Source organism: Taudactylus pleione, unplaced genomic scaffold (genome assembly GCF_031769625.1).
Source record: "Taudactylus pleione unplaced genomic scaffold, aTauple2 ptg000673l, whole genome shotgun sequence".
Taxonomy (NCBI): Eukaryota; Metazoa; Chordata; class Amphibia; order Anura; family Myobatrachidae; genus Taudactylus; species Taudactylus pleione.
The window spans coordinates 315,384-335,166 of record NW_028285075.1 but is presented as its reverse complement, the minus strand read 5'-3'; the positions used below and the strand labels follow the sequence as shown (position 1 = coordinate 335,166).

Genomic DNA, 19,783 nt, shown 5'->3' with positions numbered 1-19,783 from the left:
GTACATACTGTATCTGAATCAGGATCATTGTTTTCTGATGCTCTAAAACCCAATCAAAAAACATAATAGAAATGGTTCAACATGCTTTTCTACACACTGGCCACATGATGTCGCTGTTGTACAATAGAAAAAGAGATATAAAGTTACAGGAGTCTCACATCAACTGAGTGCAGGATACTTATGCTGGCCATACCCTAGTACGATGCAATTCATCGTACGTTTTCCCCTGGACTCCACGGCAGTCCCGACGGCACCATTCGGTGCTTTTTAACAGACACGATCTGCACACGATTACGATAGATATGATGGGCTGCACATCTGATCATACGATACGTTTTAAGAGCAGCGGGAGCGTGCATCGGAACGTATCCTACCTAAATGCTACACGATTTCGACACGCAGCATAACTCTAACCCCCCCCTTCCCCCCACAGCCTGACTCTCGCTCTCCCCCCTTAAACCTAACCCTAATACCCTCAGGATGGCAGCCATTGGGAATCTGGAGCTGAAATTCCGACTGCTGTCGGGATTCTGGCACCGGGATTCTGCCCGCTGTCATTGTGTGCGCCAGGATGGTTACTACCTCACATCTCTACATATTATGATTTTAGCGTAGAAAGAATCGTTGTTCTCTTGGCTACGTACATGCAGGTGCTAAGCTAAATTTATGTAAGTGTAAATTGTGTGAGTTTGCGCTGTGCGTGCCCACAAGGAGACCACATGCCTGTGCCCCAATGCAGACTTGTTCCTATTTGGCTCTTGCATCCTCCTAATGACTGGGGAGACAGAATTAGGGAGGCAAGGCGCAAACGCCGAGTACAGTAAGGCCATGATAACTCTCATGCAGACCTGCTGAAACACGCCTGTTAGGAGCTGAATCTTTTATACCTAAAACAGAAACAAATGCAAACTATACTAATTATTATGCCAGTATAAGAGCGTTGTGTCTGTCGGTTTGTTCCAAGTTGTTGCAAAAACCACTGAACCGATTTTCATGAAAATTGCATCATTTTGTAGTGGAAACTCTTAGAAATAACCTGCACTTTGTATCATCTCCATCCGTGAAGTTAAAGCTGACCAATAACAAAAACATAGGACCTCATTCAGAACCGGACGCTATTTGCGCTCGCTCGTTCAGTAAAAAGGGGTGGCTATTCAAATGAACCGTTCGCTCTTTGCGGTCTGTTCACACCTCTAGGTCTGAACGAGCGAACCAAACATGCGGTCGTTTTTTTGAAAACGACGCCTCTGGCCGCTCGCATCCTACGTCATGTCCGCTATTTATTAGATAAATCGAGTACATCGACCAGCGTATGAACTGCTCGCTATTCTTGTGGTTGGTTTTTCCTACCGCAATCTTGCGAGCAGTTCTGACTATAAAATAACCCAGTGACGTGGTCAATGACGCTGCTGTATTAATTATGCACACCCAAAAAACGCCTGTTTTGACCTTTAAGCACGCCTGCGTTCGGATCTCCACTCCCCGTTTTCAAGCACCTTCCCCTGTTACCACCCACATACGCCTCCTGTCACTCAAAATAGCAGGCATTTGCTATTTAGCGAACAAATGATTTTCGGCCGCACTGACTGGTTCGCGAACGCGTATTACGATCCGGACGCATGCGCAGTTGTGCAAACATCACTCGGAATGAACGAGCGGCAATCAGGCCCATAATGTATTGACATCATCAATGCAGGAGATAGGTATGGCAGCAGCTTGCGTGCGGCCGGTAAGGGGTGGGGGGAGAGGGGCTTTGGGGCCACTTGGAGTGAGAGCCAATTACAGGAAATGTCAGCACGGTTTGCTGCAAGGGGCTTCTCACCAAGTTTTATACACAATTTTTGAAATTTGTTTTTAAAGTGTTAGTAAATGTGTGATTTAGCCCCAGAAGCGCAACATCGATTTAGATCGATTTAAAATCGACCTTTGATAAATACCCCTGGAAGTCTGAAAACGTATGGTAATATTTAATATAATCTAAATTGGCGCGGTGATCACCATCACACTATGGGCCTGGGTCAGAGGTGCATGCTAATGGCACGCCATGCTGACCTTTCACGCAGTTGAGCGATTACTTGCAACTGCGCATGCGCTAAATATTTAGAAAAAACCCTAAGGATGCATGCGTTACCCTGCGCCGTTGTGTATGGGACCGGTGGTAATAGAAATGGCGAGGGAAAATCACCGGCGTTCCTGGGCGGCGACTGGGAGGTGGCCTGAAGTGCACGCAAAAACGTCCGTCGTGTGGGCGTGTCAGTGAATGTGGCTGTGTTCTCAGACGCAGAGCCGCAGCCACAGAGGCCATGCTCGGACCGAGACACTGAATCTGCCATAGGGCTGGTGAACGCGATGGGGCGACATGGTGGAGTGTCAAGAATTGCCAGTGGCTGCAGCTGCGCCCACCTCTGAATTAGGCTCTATATGAGAGAGAGCTTTAGTAGCTAACGTTACGCAGTGGAACGCATGTACACACTGACCTCCTTAATACAGGTAAGAGTTGGTATTATGAAGACGGAGGGCACCCATGTGTGCAGGATGGACCTTAAACCCCATGGCTATGACAGTGGTACATCATAGCTGCATAGATAGTACAGGGTTAATCTGTTTCAGTGTGTAGCCAATGGTAGAGTTATAAGGCGTGGTGTGGGAGGAGCTACAGTTTACTTAGGGCATCTGCAGATAGGAGTCTGCCTCTTCTCAGCTTTTCCCCTCCCTAATTTTTATCTTTATTTATTTATTTAAATTTTGGCTATTTATGTTGTCGCCTGTTTTCTTTGGCGTTGGGCAGGAAAGAGCTGCAGCCGGTAGGTCAGTGAGCTGATTAATAGGTCACTCCCTGTTGAAGTACCTTTTAGCTGATTGTCCCTGCTGGGGTCAGCAGCCATGGTTGGCTAACCGTGCGTTGGAGGGTATGGGGGAGTCTCATGTGACCTATGGACTTGCTGAGTGGGCAAATGGCCCTGCAAGTTTTTCTAGTCATCTGATTTGGTAGTCACTGACCTCTGATGGCTGCTGTTTCTTTCGGCCGCCACTGTAGTTTAAGTTATTAATTGCTTAACATCTGTCTCCGTATCATTATATTATTATTATAAGTTCATGTTTGGAAGTGTTTATATATATGCATAAGTTAATGTACTAGTGTCAGTTGTCGATAGGGCGTTTAATAGTGCGCAGAGGGCCTGATTCAAAAAGCGAGCGCTCGCTCTGAATCAGGGCGGGCGCTGTTTTTTTTAGTTGCGGCCTCCTGGTCGCTCGCATAGCTGTGGGTGATATTGCGAGCGGCCAAGACCATCGCGACCATCGGGCTTGCGACGAGACCCTTGTGGTAGGGTCTCGTGGCCGCAAGCCCCAGAGAGCTCCTGGCTCTAATAGAGCCGGAAGCTCTCTCACTGACATGACTGGTGATGTCAGTGGGGCCACCCACAAACGGCAGGCGTTCGCTTGGGAGCGCCTCCGTTTGTGAAACCACCCCCCGGGCCACGCCTACAAAATGGGGCGAGCTGTCGATCAACATCGACAGCCGCCCCTTTTATAGTGAGCCATGGAGCGAGTGCTTTTTGCGCTCGCTCCGGGGCTCGTGCGTGCGAACTGGGCCACCATCGACCCACTTGCGAGCGCTATGCGCTTGGGAGCGGGTCTGAATCAGGCCCAGAGTTCCTACTGCCTGTGGGGTGATATCCATCAGGTGATTCCCAACACCTCAAAGACAAATTATGTATAAAAGAAATTAGGAGATTTCCCCACTGGCGCAGGCTGCTATCATGAAACTATAAATGGTAATAATCATGTTCCTCTCAGGCCCTCAGGTCTTCTCCTCAGAATCACAAGAATGTTACATGGAATCCTCCAGTCCTGATTCAAAGAAGTTAAAACAAATTACATTCTGTGTGAATCTGACAGTTTAATGGTAAGAATGAAGAAATTACCGGCTTTCCTCAAAGAACTGGTGCGAAACAGTTCTTATAAGGCGTTGGGTATGAGTTCCCAGCGGGCGGGATGCCGCTGGTGAGAATACCGACAGCGGCAACCCGACAGTCAGAATCCCGACACCCATAAAGAAAGCAGGTAAGAGAACCCTAACCTCCCTCTCCACTGCCTAACCCTAACCTCCCCCCTAGTGCCTAAACCTAACCTCCCCTAGTGCCTATCCCCGCACGCTAACTCTCCCCCTAATGTCCGATACTTACCTTCGGGATGCCGTCGGTTGGGATTCTGGAGCGGTATTTCAACTATACCAACGGGTGTTTCGCCCGTTGGCATTCCGCACGCTGGGATGCTGAGTACATCCCCTTATAAGTGGTTGTTATAGGTACCATAGGAGTCCTGGGTTATCTCCTGGTCCTGCTCAGGTCCCAGCCATTTCACCCATCTACTCTGTCATGCACTCCACCGGCCACATTTCCACCCACTCCAGGGTCTATTTTAAGACAAAATGATGAATGTCCACAACCATGAATAGAGGAGGCAGATATAGTGAATGAATGGTGACTGGTAAGTGTAGTGAATGAATAAGGAATGGCAGGTGTAGTATATGAATAAAATAGTAAGGTTTAGTGAATGAATAAGGAATGGCAGGTGTAGTAAATGAATACAGTAGTAAGGTGTGAATGAATAAGGAATGACAGGTGTAGTAAATGAATAAAATAGTAAGGTGTAGTGAATGAATAAGGAATGGCAGGTGTAGTAAATAAGTAAAATAGTAAGGTATAGTGATGAATAAGGAATGGTGGGTGTAGTGAATGAATAAGGAATGGTGGGTGTAGTGAATGAATAAGGAATGGTGGGTGTAGTGAATGAATAAGGAATGATAGGTGTAGTAAATGAATACAGTAGTAAGGTGTAGTGAATGAATAAGGAATGGCAGGTGTAGTAAATGAATAAAATAGTAAGGTGTAGTGAATGAATAAGGAATGGCAGGTGTAGTAAATAAGTAAAATAGTAAGGTATAGTGATGAATAAGGAATGGTGGGTGTAGTAAATTAATAAAATAGTAAGGTATAGTGATGAATAAGGAATGGCAGGTGTAGTAAATGAATAAAATAGTAAGGTGTAGTAAATGAATAAGGAATGGCAGGTGTAGTAAATTAATAGTGTAGGAAGATGTAGTGAATGAATAAGGAATGGTCGGTGTAGTGAATGAATAAGGAATGGCAGGTGTAGTAAATGAATAGTGTGGGATGGTGCAGTGAATGAATAAGGAATAGTGGGGTAGTAAATGAATAGAGGCGGCAGATATAGTGAATGAATGATGACTGGTAAATGTAGTGAATTAATAGGGAATGGCAGGTGTAGTAATTGAATACAGTAGACAGGTGTAGTGAATGAATAGAGTAGGTGGGTATAGTGAGTGAGTGGTGACAGGGAAATGTAGCGAATGAATAAGGAATGGCAATTACATAGAATGAATAGAGAAAGGTGTAGTGAATGAATAAGGAATGGCAGCTGTAGTAAATGAATAGTGTAGGGAGGTGTAGTGAATGAATAAGGAATTGTGGGGTAGTAAATGAATAAAATAGTAAGGTGTAGTGAATGAATAAGGAATGGCAGGTGTAGTAAATGAATAGTGTAGGAAGGTGTAGTAAATGAATAAGGAATGGCAGGTGTAGTAGTAGGCAGGTGTAGTGAAGCTGTAGTAAATGGCAGCTGTAGTAAATGAATAGTGTAGGGGGGTGTAGTGAATGAATAAGGATTTGTGGGGTAGTAAATGATTAAATAGTAAGGTGTAGTGAATGAATAAGGAATGGCAGGTGTAGTAAATGAATAGTGTAGAAAGGTGTAGTAAATTAATAAGGAATGGCAGGTGTAGTAGTAGGAAGGTATAGTGAATGATTAAGGAATGACAGGTGTAGTAAATGAATAGTGTAGGAAGGTCTAGTAACTTAATAAGGAATGGAAGGTGTAGTAGGAAGGTGTAGTAAATGAATAAGGAATGGCAGGTGTAGTAGGAAGGTGTAGTGAATGAATAAGGAATGGCAGGTGTACTAAATGAATAGTGTGCGATGGTGTAGTGAATGAATAAGGAATGGTGGGGTAGTAAATGAATAGAGGAGGTAGATATAGTGAATGAATGGTGACTGGTAAGTATAGTGAATGAATAGGGAATGGAAGGTCTAGTAAATGAATACAGTAGGCAGGTGTAGTGAAAGAATGGTGACTGGTAAGTAAAGCGAATGAAGGAATGGCAGGTGTAGTCAATGAATAGAGTAGGTGGGTATAGTGAGTGAGTGGTGACAGGGAAATGTAGCGAATGAATAAGGAATGGCAGTTACATAGAATGAATAGAAAAAGGTGTAGTGAATGATTATGGAATGGAAGGGGTAGGTAGTGTATGGGAATGAACTGTGTAGTAATTGAATAGTGATTGAACAGTAATCCTCTCTTGCAGTTCTTGGATGACATTGTGGCGTCCCTAATGAGCAGGACCACCAGTCGCATACTAAGCCACTATTAGTCCCTCCTCCTGTGATCAACTCCATCACCAGATCCCTGCTGATAGTGTGATTCTCATGATTGTGAGGCAGGAACCGATGTGACCACTGTGTGCAATGGTGGGGAAGGCCCGGATCGCAAGAACTGCCGATATTTCATCTAGCGTCTATCCACCTTAAGGCCGGGTACACATCAGAACAGTGTGTATTCCAGCCTACCTGATGCCCGATAGAAGGATGTACACACTGCACAATCGGCCGTGCGATATACCCTTCCATCCTGCATTCACCTGCAATAAGTTGTCTGCGCCATCGCTCCATCTGACATGCAGCACATCAGATGGGACGATGTTGCTGATGACGCAGAAGAACATGCAATAGAGGGTACACACTGAACGATATGGATGATATATTGCCTACTTTTCATTTTTCTTCCCAGGAGAAGGCTGAGGAGGAGAAGCAAGTGGGTGGCGACGCGGGGGCCTGACGTTTTGTGTCATTAAGCCCCTCACTGTAAATATCCGTGCATAACGCATATTTAAATAGGGGGTGGGACCAAATGACGCGATTCTTGAATAATTCCGTCATTAAGCCCCGTCCCTACCAGGGGACCCACGATCTCTCTGAAAATTGTCCCCATTGTGCTCACTTTGCTAGGAAGTGGGCAGGAATGCGGGAGAAGTGCCTTCTGTACCGGGGAAGGTGCGGGGGGTTACCCGAAAAATTCTGTATTACAATGCGCCCTTTTCTATACATGTCTATACATTTCTCAGTATGTAAGTACAAACTAACCAGGCACGTAGCAAGGAGCCATCATCGTAGCCCCGCCCCCAATGTACCGAGCCGCGTTTCATGCCCCAGAGCTCCTACTTCACCGAGGAGGTGGGTGATTGCGGGAGGCTGGCCTGCTATCTCAGGACTGTGGAACAACTCCCTGAAATTCAGGTATCTTCTGGCATTCTGGTAGAGTAGGTAACTATGGCTGAGGCATCCTAAAGCTGCCCATCCATTTAACGATGCGGGGGACGATGGCACGATTACGACGCCGTCGTCTCCCGCGGGGTGAAGTGCATACACTGAACGTTCAGACGTTCAGTGTATGCAGATCAATCATCCCCAAACATGGCAACATGACGGCGGTCATCAGGTTGACCGTCATGTTCGGGCGATGATTGATGTTAAAAACGACCAGCGGGCGCGGGCATCGCTGGCCGTTTTTAACCGTTTACTGCCCGATTTGCAGGCGATTACCAAGCAATGGAGCGATAACAACCGTCGTTATCGCTCCATCGCTAGATATAATCGCCTAGTGGATGGGCATAAGTGAGACCGTAACAGTCATCTGATAAGACACGATAGGAGATCATTTATAAGCTAAAATCAGTCTGGTGCGGCTCAGGGTTTTATGTGCAAATGGCACTCCGCTGCGGCACAACTTAATTCTGCCATTTTAAGTTCATGTGTGCAGATGTCTGTATGACATGTTAGGGTGACCTCAAAATCGATCACATCAAGAATATTCATTAATTTAAACGTGTAATTTTTCTCCTCCTAAATCACATTTGGGCTGAGGCAGAACTGGCCACGCAATAAGCGTATTTTGCAGGACAAAGAAGTGTAAATAAAACATAGGCAAACGCAAGGGGGTGGGGGGGGTTCTGGTTGCCTGGACACCCCCCTCCCTAGCCCACACTATGATGTCCACAATAGAAATAGCATATAATACTAAACTTGCATGTTTTTAAGATCCCCTCAGTGTCACAAATGAAATAATTAGCACTGACTTGATCTTTTATAATGTGTCAGCCAGTAATGAATATACTTGTACACAAACTAGGAGATCTGGAAAACATGCACTGTTAGGGGTGCACTAATATAGACCATCTATAGGGTCAATTATTAATACTATATAATAATACACTATCAATTACATAAGGAGACCAATCTGTACATATATGTCCAGGGCAGTGCCAGGTTGTTTTTCTGCCCCCTTCCCCCCAGATTCCCGAACTTGCTCCCATGCTCTGGAATGGTGCCCACATCTGACATAAAACTGTTCAGCTCAGGCAGGATGGCCCTACTGCCGCCTATAATGGTATACTGTGATTGCTGGTCCTGTATATGTCAGAATTATTACATACACTATACTTCGTATGATGTATATTATAGCTGGATAAGTGCTGATTACGCCCTCTTCATGGACTGGCCACACTTGCTTTAAAATCTAGCATGTATACTGCTCCTATATGCAGGCCTGCACCAATCCCTCATATCCAGGCGGCCCACCATATAGATGTACATCCACACGTTACACAGGATGATATATTATCACACATATCCTCATGCTGTGAGATGCCACTCGCCATCATCATCATTTTCAGATGATGACTGGTGTTTTCATGTCTGGTCTTTCATTTTCTTTTAGCTTGTGAACTACAGGTCTCAGCCAGCCCTGTCATGCCTAAGTGTTTAGGTATTTGGTACATATTTTAAATGTATATACATTAAATATTTCCATTGCTTGGGAGGCTCAGGATGGAGGCCATTTTGTTCTAAAGTGCTGCATACCATGGGCTTGGTTCAGGGTTGTATGCTAATGCTGCTGCAGCTGTGGATGTGCGAAAATATGCTGATAGGACTTGTACTGAGACGCCCACCAGAGCCACAGCAGCCGCCTGCAACTGCGCACACATACGCAGCATCAGACGCAGATCATGCAAACATTCAGTGAGTGTATGGTCACTTAGAATAGCCGCAGTAACTGAGAAGCTGGAGCCATGTTTTCTGCTTACGGGATGTGACACGCACCTGAAACAGAAGTGCCTGCGTTTTTAAACAAACACTCCCCATTGCCTCCCCCAAACGCTCCCTGCTGTCAATCACACCACAGATAAAGACTTGCAGCGTGCGGCTACAGTAATGTACCTTGACGCACGCACAGTGGCACTCAGATGCACGCGCAGCGGCAAAAAAAAAATCGATCCATGTGCGAAAACATCGGCATTGCATACAACTCTGAATCAAGCACTATGGGGGTCATTCAGACCCACTCGCAAGCGGCAGTACGCTCGCAAATGGGTCGATGTTCCCCACTGCGCATGCGCACGACGGAGGGAGCTCCGTCGTACGCATGCGCGAGACCCGGACTGCGACAGCCAAGCTGTCGCTCCGGGTCTCGCACCAAAGGGGGCGTGCTGTCGATGTTGATTGACAGCATGCCCCCTTTGGTGGGCGTGCCGGGGGCGTGCCTGCCAGACGGAGGCGTTCCCATGGGAACGCCTACCGTCTGAAGCCGGCCCCACTGACATCACTAGTGATGTCAGTGGGAGTGATTTTGGCTCTGATAGAGCCAAAATCACTCCAGGGCTTGTGGCAGGGAGACCCTACCGCAGGGTCTCCGTCGCAAGTCCGATGGTCGCGATGGTCAAGACCATCGCGACCATCTTTTTGGACGCTCGTATATGCTGTGGGTGGTGACCCACAGCTATACGAGCGTCCAGGAGGACGCTCCATTTTAATGGAGGAGGGCCCTGATTCAGAGCGAGCGCTCTGGTCAGAGTGTCCGGCTCTGAATCAGGCCCTATGTCCCAAAATTCAGACCCACTTCTCCCATCTCTGAATACAGGACTATACACCTAAATAAGGTTAACTTTGGAAACAGAAATTAATAAACTGTTTTACATTGCAATTTAATGTTTAACCACTAGATGTCACCATTGATATAGTTACTGTAACACTGCAGAGCTAGAAACTGATTCTGAGCTGGGAGAATACAGTATAAAAGAAAGTAAGGGCCTGATTCAGTACAGATCGCAACTACAATTACAATAGTGATTATGCACACAGTCTCACTGCAATAGTATGCTAATCGTCTGTGATCGCTATGCCGTAGCAGCACAACAAAGGGACGCCCACTTTACCTTACACACATCCATAATACTTAGCAAGGCTGTGAAACCATCGGTACTGTCGAGTACCATCGCAGCCCCACGCACACTTGCACAAGCTCTGACCTTACTCCGGAATTGCTAACTGGATCGCAAGCAGTGAAAGCCCAAGCTGCCTATGGCATCACAGTGGCTAATTTATGCATGCCCCTGCAACGGCGTTCACGCACTGGCACGCCTGCGTTTCACCGACCACCCCCCGTCACCTATCCCAAATGGTACTTCCTGTCAATCACTCTGCGATGGGTCTGTGTAGTCACTGTGATCAGGGCAGTTTCTAGGGTCTGAGGCTCCCAGTGCGAGCAGTCAAAATGCGCCCCCCCCCCCCCTCGAAGCAGTAATATTGTGGAGTGGGCGTGGTGTCATCGGGAGGGGGTGTGGTATCACAGTAAGGGAGCGTGATCTAGAAAGATCACAGAATGACAGCCACCGTGACTACTGAGTACAGGGGTGTCTAACCTGTCAGAGGCAAAGCGCTGAAAAATATATGTAGCTAAACAAAAGATAGACAGCATGCGCGCGCTCAAAAAATGGGGTGTGGCCTAGCTGTCACAAGCCCACGCCGCATTTCTGTGTGCATGCCTGTGGTGTGACATTTGCAGAAGTATGACCTTGCATCACACCCGGTTTTAGTCGCGTTGGGAGCGAGCCCAGCCAGATCCACATAAAATACAATGCAACAAACCACTTCCACATAAAATATATTGGAAAAGCCAGAGGCACATAAACTACGTTTTAAAACCACATCCACCTCAAATACATTATTAAATCCAGAACCACATAAAACACATTGAAAAAACATGATTCACATAATACACACTTCATTCCAGCCCCCTCCCTTACCATTCCATCCCGACGGGTCTTAGGCTTCCCCCCCACTGGCTCTCACGCAAAAGTGCCCATTATGCAGTGCCCCCTGTAGTTGTCCCCATATGCAGTGTCCCCTGTATTTATGCCCCTTATGCAGTGCCCACAGTGGTAGTGTAACTTATGCAGAGCCCCCATTAGTAGTGCCCCCTGTAGTCATGTCCCCTGTAGTCATGCCCCCAATAGTAATGGTCCCTGTTGTAGTGCCCCAGTAGTAGTGTCCCCAGTTGTATTGCCCCCAATAGTAATGCCCCCTGTAGTAGTGTCCCCTTTATAAATTCCCCAGTATTAATGCCCCTGTATTAGTTCCCCCAATAGTAATGCTCCCTTTGTACTAGTGCCCCAAGTAGAAAAGCCCCAAGTAGTAGTGCCCCCAGTAGAAGTGCCCTTGGCCCCTGAGTAATGCACCCAGTAGTGGTGCCTCCTAAGCAATAACCCCAGTAGAAGTGCCCCCCGAGTAATGTCCCCAGTAGTAGTGTCTCCCCCAGTAGAAGTGCCCCCAGAGTAATGTCCCTAGTAGCTGTGCCCAGGTGCCCCCAGTAGTGGTGGCTCCCCCAGCAGAAGTGCCCCCAGTAGTAGTGCCTCCCCCCAAGTATTGTCCGGGCTGCCTGCACACAAAAAAAAACAAAAACAGTAACACTTACTTACCTTCAGCCCCGCTCTGGCGTTCGCTCCACTCGGCTGCTCCTCTCTCTGCACTATGGGAAAGACGTCATGACGTCCTCCCATAGTGCACATTGTGGAAGCCGGAAGCAGGAGCCTCCGTCTCCGGCTGCTCTGCTCTGCCGGGCGCCCGCTGGTAACTGAATCTCAGCGGGCGCCCGGCAGTTAACATGCTGTTTCTACAGCAGGGGTAGGAGGCAGCGCGCCCCGTGCGATTGCACGGGTCGCCTGCCCCTAGAAACGTCCCTGACTGTGATCGCAGTTCTGATCGTAGTGGTCGGTTCGCAAACTGTGATACATACGCGTGCTCAGAACGCAAAAATTGGCCAATTGCGTGCTTAATTTCAGTTGCGATCCTTGCTGAATCAGGCCCTAAGTTTGCATCTGGACAAACTATTTCAAGTGGTGCAACTTAGTGATGAGCATCGATGGTTGATGGCTTTAAACCATGAGAAGAAAACCACCGATGTCTGAGTATTGTCAACTGAAAACTGTAGCCGGATACTGTCCCAGAGTGGTAACACTTAACTTACAACTTCGCTGGGCAAGTCTCGGCAGATCCAACTGTATGAGAGACATCAGCCAATGTACGGCAGTCTCTTCAAGGACAATACACCTTGCATGTGTGCATCTTGCTCTGCGTCTTAGGAGCGGTAACCATGTACATCGGAGGCGTGTGCAGACGGAAAACATTGGCCTCTTGTGTGCGGTATCAATACTGAGTGCAACTCTGAATCAGACTTAAACATAAGTCTGATTCAGAGTTAACTTTTTCCCAGCAACTTGCTTTTAATATGTTTTATTAGTGTTTACTATAGAAAAAGTGAATTTTATATTTGCGTCTTGTTTGATTTGTTTTCAACAGGCTCCATGCGACTTGGATACTTATTATCTACACTTTCCTGCACGTACTGCAATGTGTATGAATGGTGTGCTGTGCTTTGCCCATCCTTTGTACTCACAGTCAAGCCATACCCCCTGCAGTACACCCGCCCCATCTGCTCCTAGTATTTGCAGGATGGAGGCATAATTACTTCCCATGCAGAGTTGGCCAGATTTCACCATCTCTGCCAACTCTGCATTGGTAGCAAAATGCATTTTTTTTTTTGCCCCCAGATGCCATATACGATTGCGCCTAGACACAAATTGCGTCCAGCTCTAAATGAGGTGCAGAATGTTTAAACTGGTTGTGTAAAATGTAATGAAAGAACAAAGGTAAAATTGGAACACCTCAGGTCATGTCCAAATCTCCACGGTAACTCCTTGTGGCAGGGGGGTAATGGTGCGATTATGTCATAATACCCTTGCCCTCTACATGGAATGTACTGTGAGGGGAGGGGCTTAATCATCTGACTCACCCACTTTTCTGCCTCTCACTTCATCAAGCAAATGTCCGCAGTCACATATTCAGCAGTATTTATACATGTCATCCTTGTTTAATGTACTAATTGTGCCCGCCATTTATTTATTTCTTTGTATACACGGAATGTTGCATTATAGTTTCTGACGGTGATTTTATTTTTCAGGGAGGAGTAAAAGTCTTAATTACGGGGCCATGGCAGGAAGCCAGCAATAATTATAGCTGTTTGTTTGACCAGATCTCAGTGCCTGCATCTCTAATACAACCCGGTGTTTTGCGCTGCTACTGCCCAGGTAAGGAACATTTCCCAATGTGCTTTACGCCTTATGGTCACTGACGTGCAATTTACCAGTTCAAATTGTAGAGATGTATTTTTCTTAACTGTAAACCACTTTCAATCGGTTGTAAAGGTTTTATATCATCACAATTAGTATCAATAAACAATAAATTGCATTGTTACCAAATTATTGCAATTGTACTCCCTCTCCCCAGGGATCTCCAGCTGTGCTATGTGATATATTGGTACATTATTACAAAACATTATTATTGGCTTTCCCAATAGGTGACACCTTTCCTTTTACAGCTTTTTTGTGCTGAGTTTTCTTGTTCAAGCATTAGAGTTATTTAATAATATTCTCTGAATGCTGGAAAGTCAAAAATTAGTGGTGCCAGAAGTGGGGATACCTGTCAATGCCTTATTTCTATATGAAAAAAAAAACTAAACAATTGAAGAAAGGAATATTTCATTCTTTAAGGGTGGCAGATGAAACCTTTAATGAGATTGTTGATTTTCCTCCTGTGCACAACATTGTAATTATTTATGTGGAACACCATGAAACTGCTTTGATACGTTTCCTGAAATTGTTACAGTTTATCAAGAAAAAACACAGAAATGCTTCAAATATTTATTCTTTTAAACCATTATATAAATGCACACAGAATATAAAATGAAAAAGCAGAACGTGGCATAATGTATTTAGGAAACTCATTTAGATTTGATTAAATCTGCTCTGGGGCATAAGTGGATATTGTTCTGTGAAGTGGATACAGCAGTATAGCAATCTAGAATGAGCTGGGGAGAACAGTATTATATTCTTTTATGAAAACATGGACTTATATTCTGCTGGTAAATACCTAGAAGAATGGATTTAAATACAGATATTGTAAAGAGGCGCGTTTCTTAATTATCAATAATTTTCCATTACCCAGAATTTATGCAATGTTTTTAGCCAAAATATAGCTGTAAAGTAGCATTGTGGTTGGATGTGAAGCTGGATAGACTGGAGGACATGTCATTATTGAGTAAACCTGTGTACGCAGAACCAGCACTCACCAGTGGAACTATAAAAGATAAAGCACATCTCATCTCCAACATAAGATCCAAGGAAATAGGCAGCAGGCAAATTTATATAAAAGCCATTTATTTTCTCTGAGACAAGCTGACCTGGCCATGTTTAGGCTTGTGGGCATATAATAGGGGATATCGGTCCATGCAAGGACCACTTGGAAGGACAGAGAGAGAGAGAGACAATACTAGCAACACATTGGGGTCTATGTACTAAGCTCTGGAGGGAGATAAAGTGGAGGGAGATTAAGGTATTCCTGCCAATGGTCCTAGATATTCAGTCCAGCGGCTGCAACTACTCCATCAGACAAAGGCAGAATAGGAGGCGTCCCACCATTATTACTATTATTGTTATGCTGTATTCATAGGGCACCATAAAAAAGGCCTTATTCAGAGATTTATGCTAATGCATTCACAACTGCATTCTCTCACGGATCGCAGTTGCTAAACTATGCTAAGGTCTTTCAAAGCACAGCCACATAGGGACGCCCACTGCTGTCTTCTCATATCCGCCCGACGACATACAACAGCGCAAACATCGGTAACGTTGACGCTGATCGGGCAGCCACACAGCATATGCGCTGAGTCTGACCAGCCGCAAACACTGCAGCTCTCCTGACACACAGAGAGCTTCATACTCACTCACTTTGCGAATGGTTCCTCTGTACGAACGTAGTCGTAAAACAATCGCTGCACGTGCGCAGTGCGGCGTTCGCACATTACCAAATTACCAAACAATCGCTCGTTCTGCATGAATATCAGTATTGCATCTATCTCTGAATCAAGCCCAAAGTGCATACAAAAGTACAATACAATCATAACAACCATGCATATAACCACACACAAACATAGTCAATAACTGTATGAACATATAGTCGCTATAACTAGAAAACATGGGGCCCTGCTTCATACTTACTTACTCGCCTGCAGGGGTGGCCCCCTCCTCTCTCGCCAGTGCATGTCCCTGGTATTTCTGTACATGATCCGATCTCCTGGGATAATGGTGCGGGAACCATTTTTCCTGTGATTTCTGTAGTGCACATGCACAGATCTCCAGAAAGATGGTGTCTGCGCCATGTTCCCGATGAAATCTGTTACGCCAACAGAAAGGTAAGTATCGTAAATGGGTGCAGGGTGTACGGTGTGGACCCCCCTGGACCCAGGAGCCCGTGTGCACTGCACAGCCTGCACCCATTATATATACCCCCATGCTCTCCTGGACCATTTGGGAGCCTCCCAAATTTTGTGGAGTCCCACGTACTCCCAGAAAAGTAGGCGTCACTCCCACATACCACCAACATCCTACTGGAATGGGCAGGGAGATTGATGCCGCAAATAGGGGGTCCATGAGGAGTGGGAGGAGCCAATATGATGCGATCCAATGAGAAGCGCCCGCTCCCACCCTATCAGTGACCAGCTGCATCTTCCAGCAGGGCACTTTGCCGGAAGGGAGAAAATAAATGAAGGCTTTTCTCATGAAAATATACAGTCTATTAGGACGGTGCAGACAGACATGGGTGACACAGGGGGGTGAGTTAGTGTGTGGGGGCAAAATGGATGGGAGGGGAGAGGGGAGGGGATAATTTGAAAAATACATGGATTATGAGAGCTTTGAAGAGTTGTGGAAGGTGTAATAGGAGAGGGAGTGAGTTCCTGTGGTAGTGAGCGATGCAATCAGTGGCAAAGCAAAGTGGGCGGATGGTAGTGTGCTGGGAGATGATAATAGAGATGTATGGGTTGAGGTGAGTGTGAGAAGTATGAATTTGACTCTGTAGGGGAGCGACCAATACACAGGGTTGGACTGGCCCACAGGAGTATAGGGGAAATCCCCGGTGGGCCCCACTGACTGATGACCCCACTACTTGCTCTAATGTCAGGTTCCAGACTGTGCACTTGAATTAAACATTGGTACTCTATTAGAGGTCAGTTACATGGTCTCTAATGTCTGTCCAAACCTCTGTGTGGGTGCTGGCCTCATCCCCTGTAGGAACTGACCACACCCCAAAGCATGGGCCCCTACCATTGCATTCCCCCGGTGGGCCCTTCATGCTCCAATCCGGCACTGCCAATACATGTACATTTACTATAGCACACCTATAAGCCACCTTTAACACAGTTTACCATACATTGGACGCTTCTCCAGGCGTCACACTTTGGGGTATATTTACTAAAATACAGGTTTTTAGATGTGGAAATGTTGCCCATAGCAACCAATCAGATTCTACTTCTCATTTATCTAGCACCTTAATCTAGAAGATAATAGCTAGAATCTGGTTGCTATGGGCAACACCTCCACTTCTAAAAACCCGCTCTTTAGTAAATACTGCATACCCCCTTGTCTTTATGATTAAGGGTGACCTGTCAGTGTTTTCTGTGCTCCCGTTTGGTGGGCAGCCTCTGGGAAAGCCCGTACAGGAGAATGCATGAGAGCGCTCTCCATTATCTGAATTACTAATGGGACATAAATCATGACTTTAGGTAAAGCAGTTAGAGTCTTATTACCTTTTTTTTTTCTTATTTGAGGTTTGGGTTACAGATCGAGGGAAGTAATTATCCGATGCAACCGTGACATTACAGCCGCATTACCGCATGCACACATAGGGAAACGCGAGAGATAAATCAGCGTGCCACGCTGGAGAGGAAAGTCAAATTAATTTCATATTGTGTGTATTGATTTTAGAATCTGATACTAAAGAAACGTTATCAGTGGGTCGCTATATTATACTGCGGAAACATTATATTTAAATAACATTTTGACTACAATAAACGTACACACTTTGGGTCTGATGAGTTGTCCATTTGTGGAGTGTATCCTGCATGTTTTCGCTCTGCTCATTTATTTAATATCAGCTATTTACATAGCGCAAACATGTACCACAGCGCCTTTCAGTCATTCACATCAGTCTCTGCCCCAATAAGCTTACACTCTATATTTCCTATAACATGGACACACATACACATTAGGATTCTTTTTTTTGTGAGCAGCCAATTAAATTCCAGTAGTGTGGGAGGAAACCAGAGCACCGGTAGAAAACGTACACCTACACAGCGAGAACATACAAACTCCACACAGATTGGCCATGACTGGGAATTGAACTTATGACCTTAGGGCTTGATTCAGACCCGGTCGCAAGCGCTGAGCGCTCGCAATCGGGTCGATGTTTGCCCACTGGGCATGGCATGCTCCGCCGCTCCGGGTCTCGCACCAAAATGGCCGAGCTGTCGATGGTGAGTGACAGCTCGCCCCATTTGGTGGGCGGGCCGGGGGGGTGGCCGGCCAAACGGAGGCGTTCCCAACGGAACGCTTGCTGTTTGGGGGGCGGCCCCACTGACATCACAACTGTTAGAGCCGAAAGCTCTCTGGGGCTTGCGGCCACGAGACCCTACCACAAGGGTCTTGTCGCAAGCCCGATGGTCGCGATAGTCTTGACCATCGCGACCATCAACCTGGCCACTCGCTATAGATGTGGGTGGTCAACCACAGCTATGTGAGCGGCCGGGAGGCCGCTCCAAAAAAAAACGCCCTGATTCAGAGCGAGCGCTCTTTCAGAGCCTCCGTCTCTGAATCAGGCCCTTAGTGCGGGCTTGAACTCATGACCTCAGTGCTTTGTTGCAGTAATACTAAACACTACACCAGCACACCACAACCGAGCATACACAAGTAAGGACGATGTAGATTTATACGCAGCATGAATAGATGTGTAATTGTGACTGAAGGGTCTAATGGGGCGTACTCGCGTAGGCTGAGGTCAGAGACAGTAGGCTGACAGAATTGCGGCCATTTGAACTGAGGATAGATCTGGTGCGAGTGCACTAATAAAGGTGGCAGCTATAAGACCAAGTGTACGGATAGGGGCGGTCTGGCCGCAGAGATAGGCAATACTCTGCATACAGCACTGAGGAATATACACCACATACCTGTAATACGGGAACTATTAGTTGTCTTGCGTAAAACGCTGCTTCAGCCCCCTCTTTGTCTACTAAATTACTGCCTGCAAAATTAAGCTACTTAATACATATCAGACCATGTTTTAAGGATTTCCTTAGAGATTTCTACAGAATGAGAAAAGGAGATTAAAAAGAACAATTTTCAGGACCAGATTGAGTTACTTATTATGGTAACCAAAACCAGTGGAAGTAACATGGGTGCAGCCCTTATAGGGCTCAGAGATGAGAGGAGGGTCCTGGCAAAGCTTGGCACATGCCCTGGCCCCCGCAGCACTCTCTTGGGCCTCTGGGCCTGATTCAGACCCGGACGCTATTTGCGGCCGCTCGCTCTCAAAAAGGGTCCGGATATTTAAATTGAGCGCTCACTCTTTGCGGTGTGAGGACGCCTCTATGTCTGTGCGAGCGTCCGCTAAATGCGCTCGCTATTTTTTTCAAGATGCCCCTTTGCTGTTCACAAATCACGTCATCTCCTGTTTTTATTAGTTTAATCGGGAACATCGAACGGCATCTGAACTGCTCGCAGCGCTTGAGGTAGGAATTACGTCCCGCAATCACTGCGAGCAGTTCAGGCAAAAAGACAACCAAGTGACATGATCGATGACGCTCCTTTGTTAATTATGCACTCCCATTAAACGCCCTTTTGACCGTTGGGCACGCCTGCGTTCGCACAACCACTCCCGCGTTTTCAAGCACCTTCCCCCGTTACCACCCACAAACGGCACATTCTGTCACTCAAAATAGCAGCCCCTCTGTGTTTTACGAGCGCAGGAGTTCCGACCGCAATGACTGGTTTGCGCATGCGCATTGCGAACCATTTGCATGCGCAGTTGTGCGACCATCGCTCAGAGCGAGCGTGCGGACACTTACGAGCGGGTCTGAATCAGGCCCTCTGTTCTATGCTGATCTCTTCTAAGCAGAGAATACACAGTGGTCATGTGCACTGGACGTGCCTGAGCAGAAGAGCAGAACGGGGGGCCGCGGGAGGCCATCACTTTTGTTATGGAGGCCGGCAATGCAGTGCGTTGTCCCTGATGAAAAATCATGGAACATATATTTTATTGGGCACAAGAACAGAATTAGCTTATGGAACACAAGGCACAGCCTGAGGGGAGCCTCACATCACTACTGCTACTAGAACATTTTGTTCTAGCTCATCCCATTGCTCTCCTGGCTAAACGTGGTCACCCAGGATTAGGTAGAGTGAAAATACTTTGTGCTGCTGTGA

The 19,783-nt window shown here is 46.4% G+C and overlaps 1 protein-coding gene across 1 annotated transcript in view; it reads left to right on the top strand.

Annotated features, from left to right (window-relative positions):
• The window catches only part of CAMTA1 (calmodulin binding transcription activator 1), a 1,701,345-nt gene that overhangs the window by 1,462,952 nt on the left and 218,610 nt on the right, over positions 1 to 19,783 (top strand). Inside the window, exon 9 of the mRNA XM_088455852.1 lies at positions 13,432 to 13,558. Coding sequence (XP_088311978.1) covers positions 13,432 to 13,558 — 127 coding nt within the window. The remainder of the gene's footprint in view (positions 1 to 13,431; positions 13,559 to 19,783) is intronic.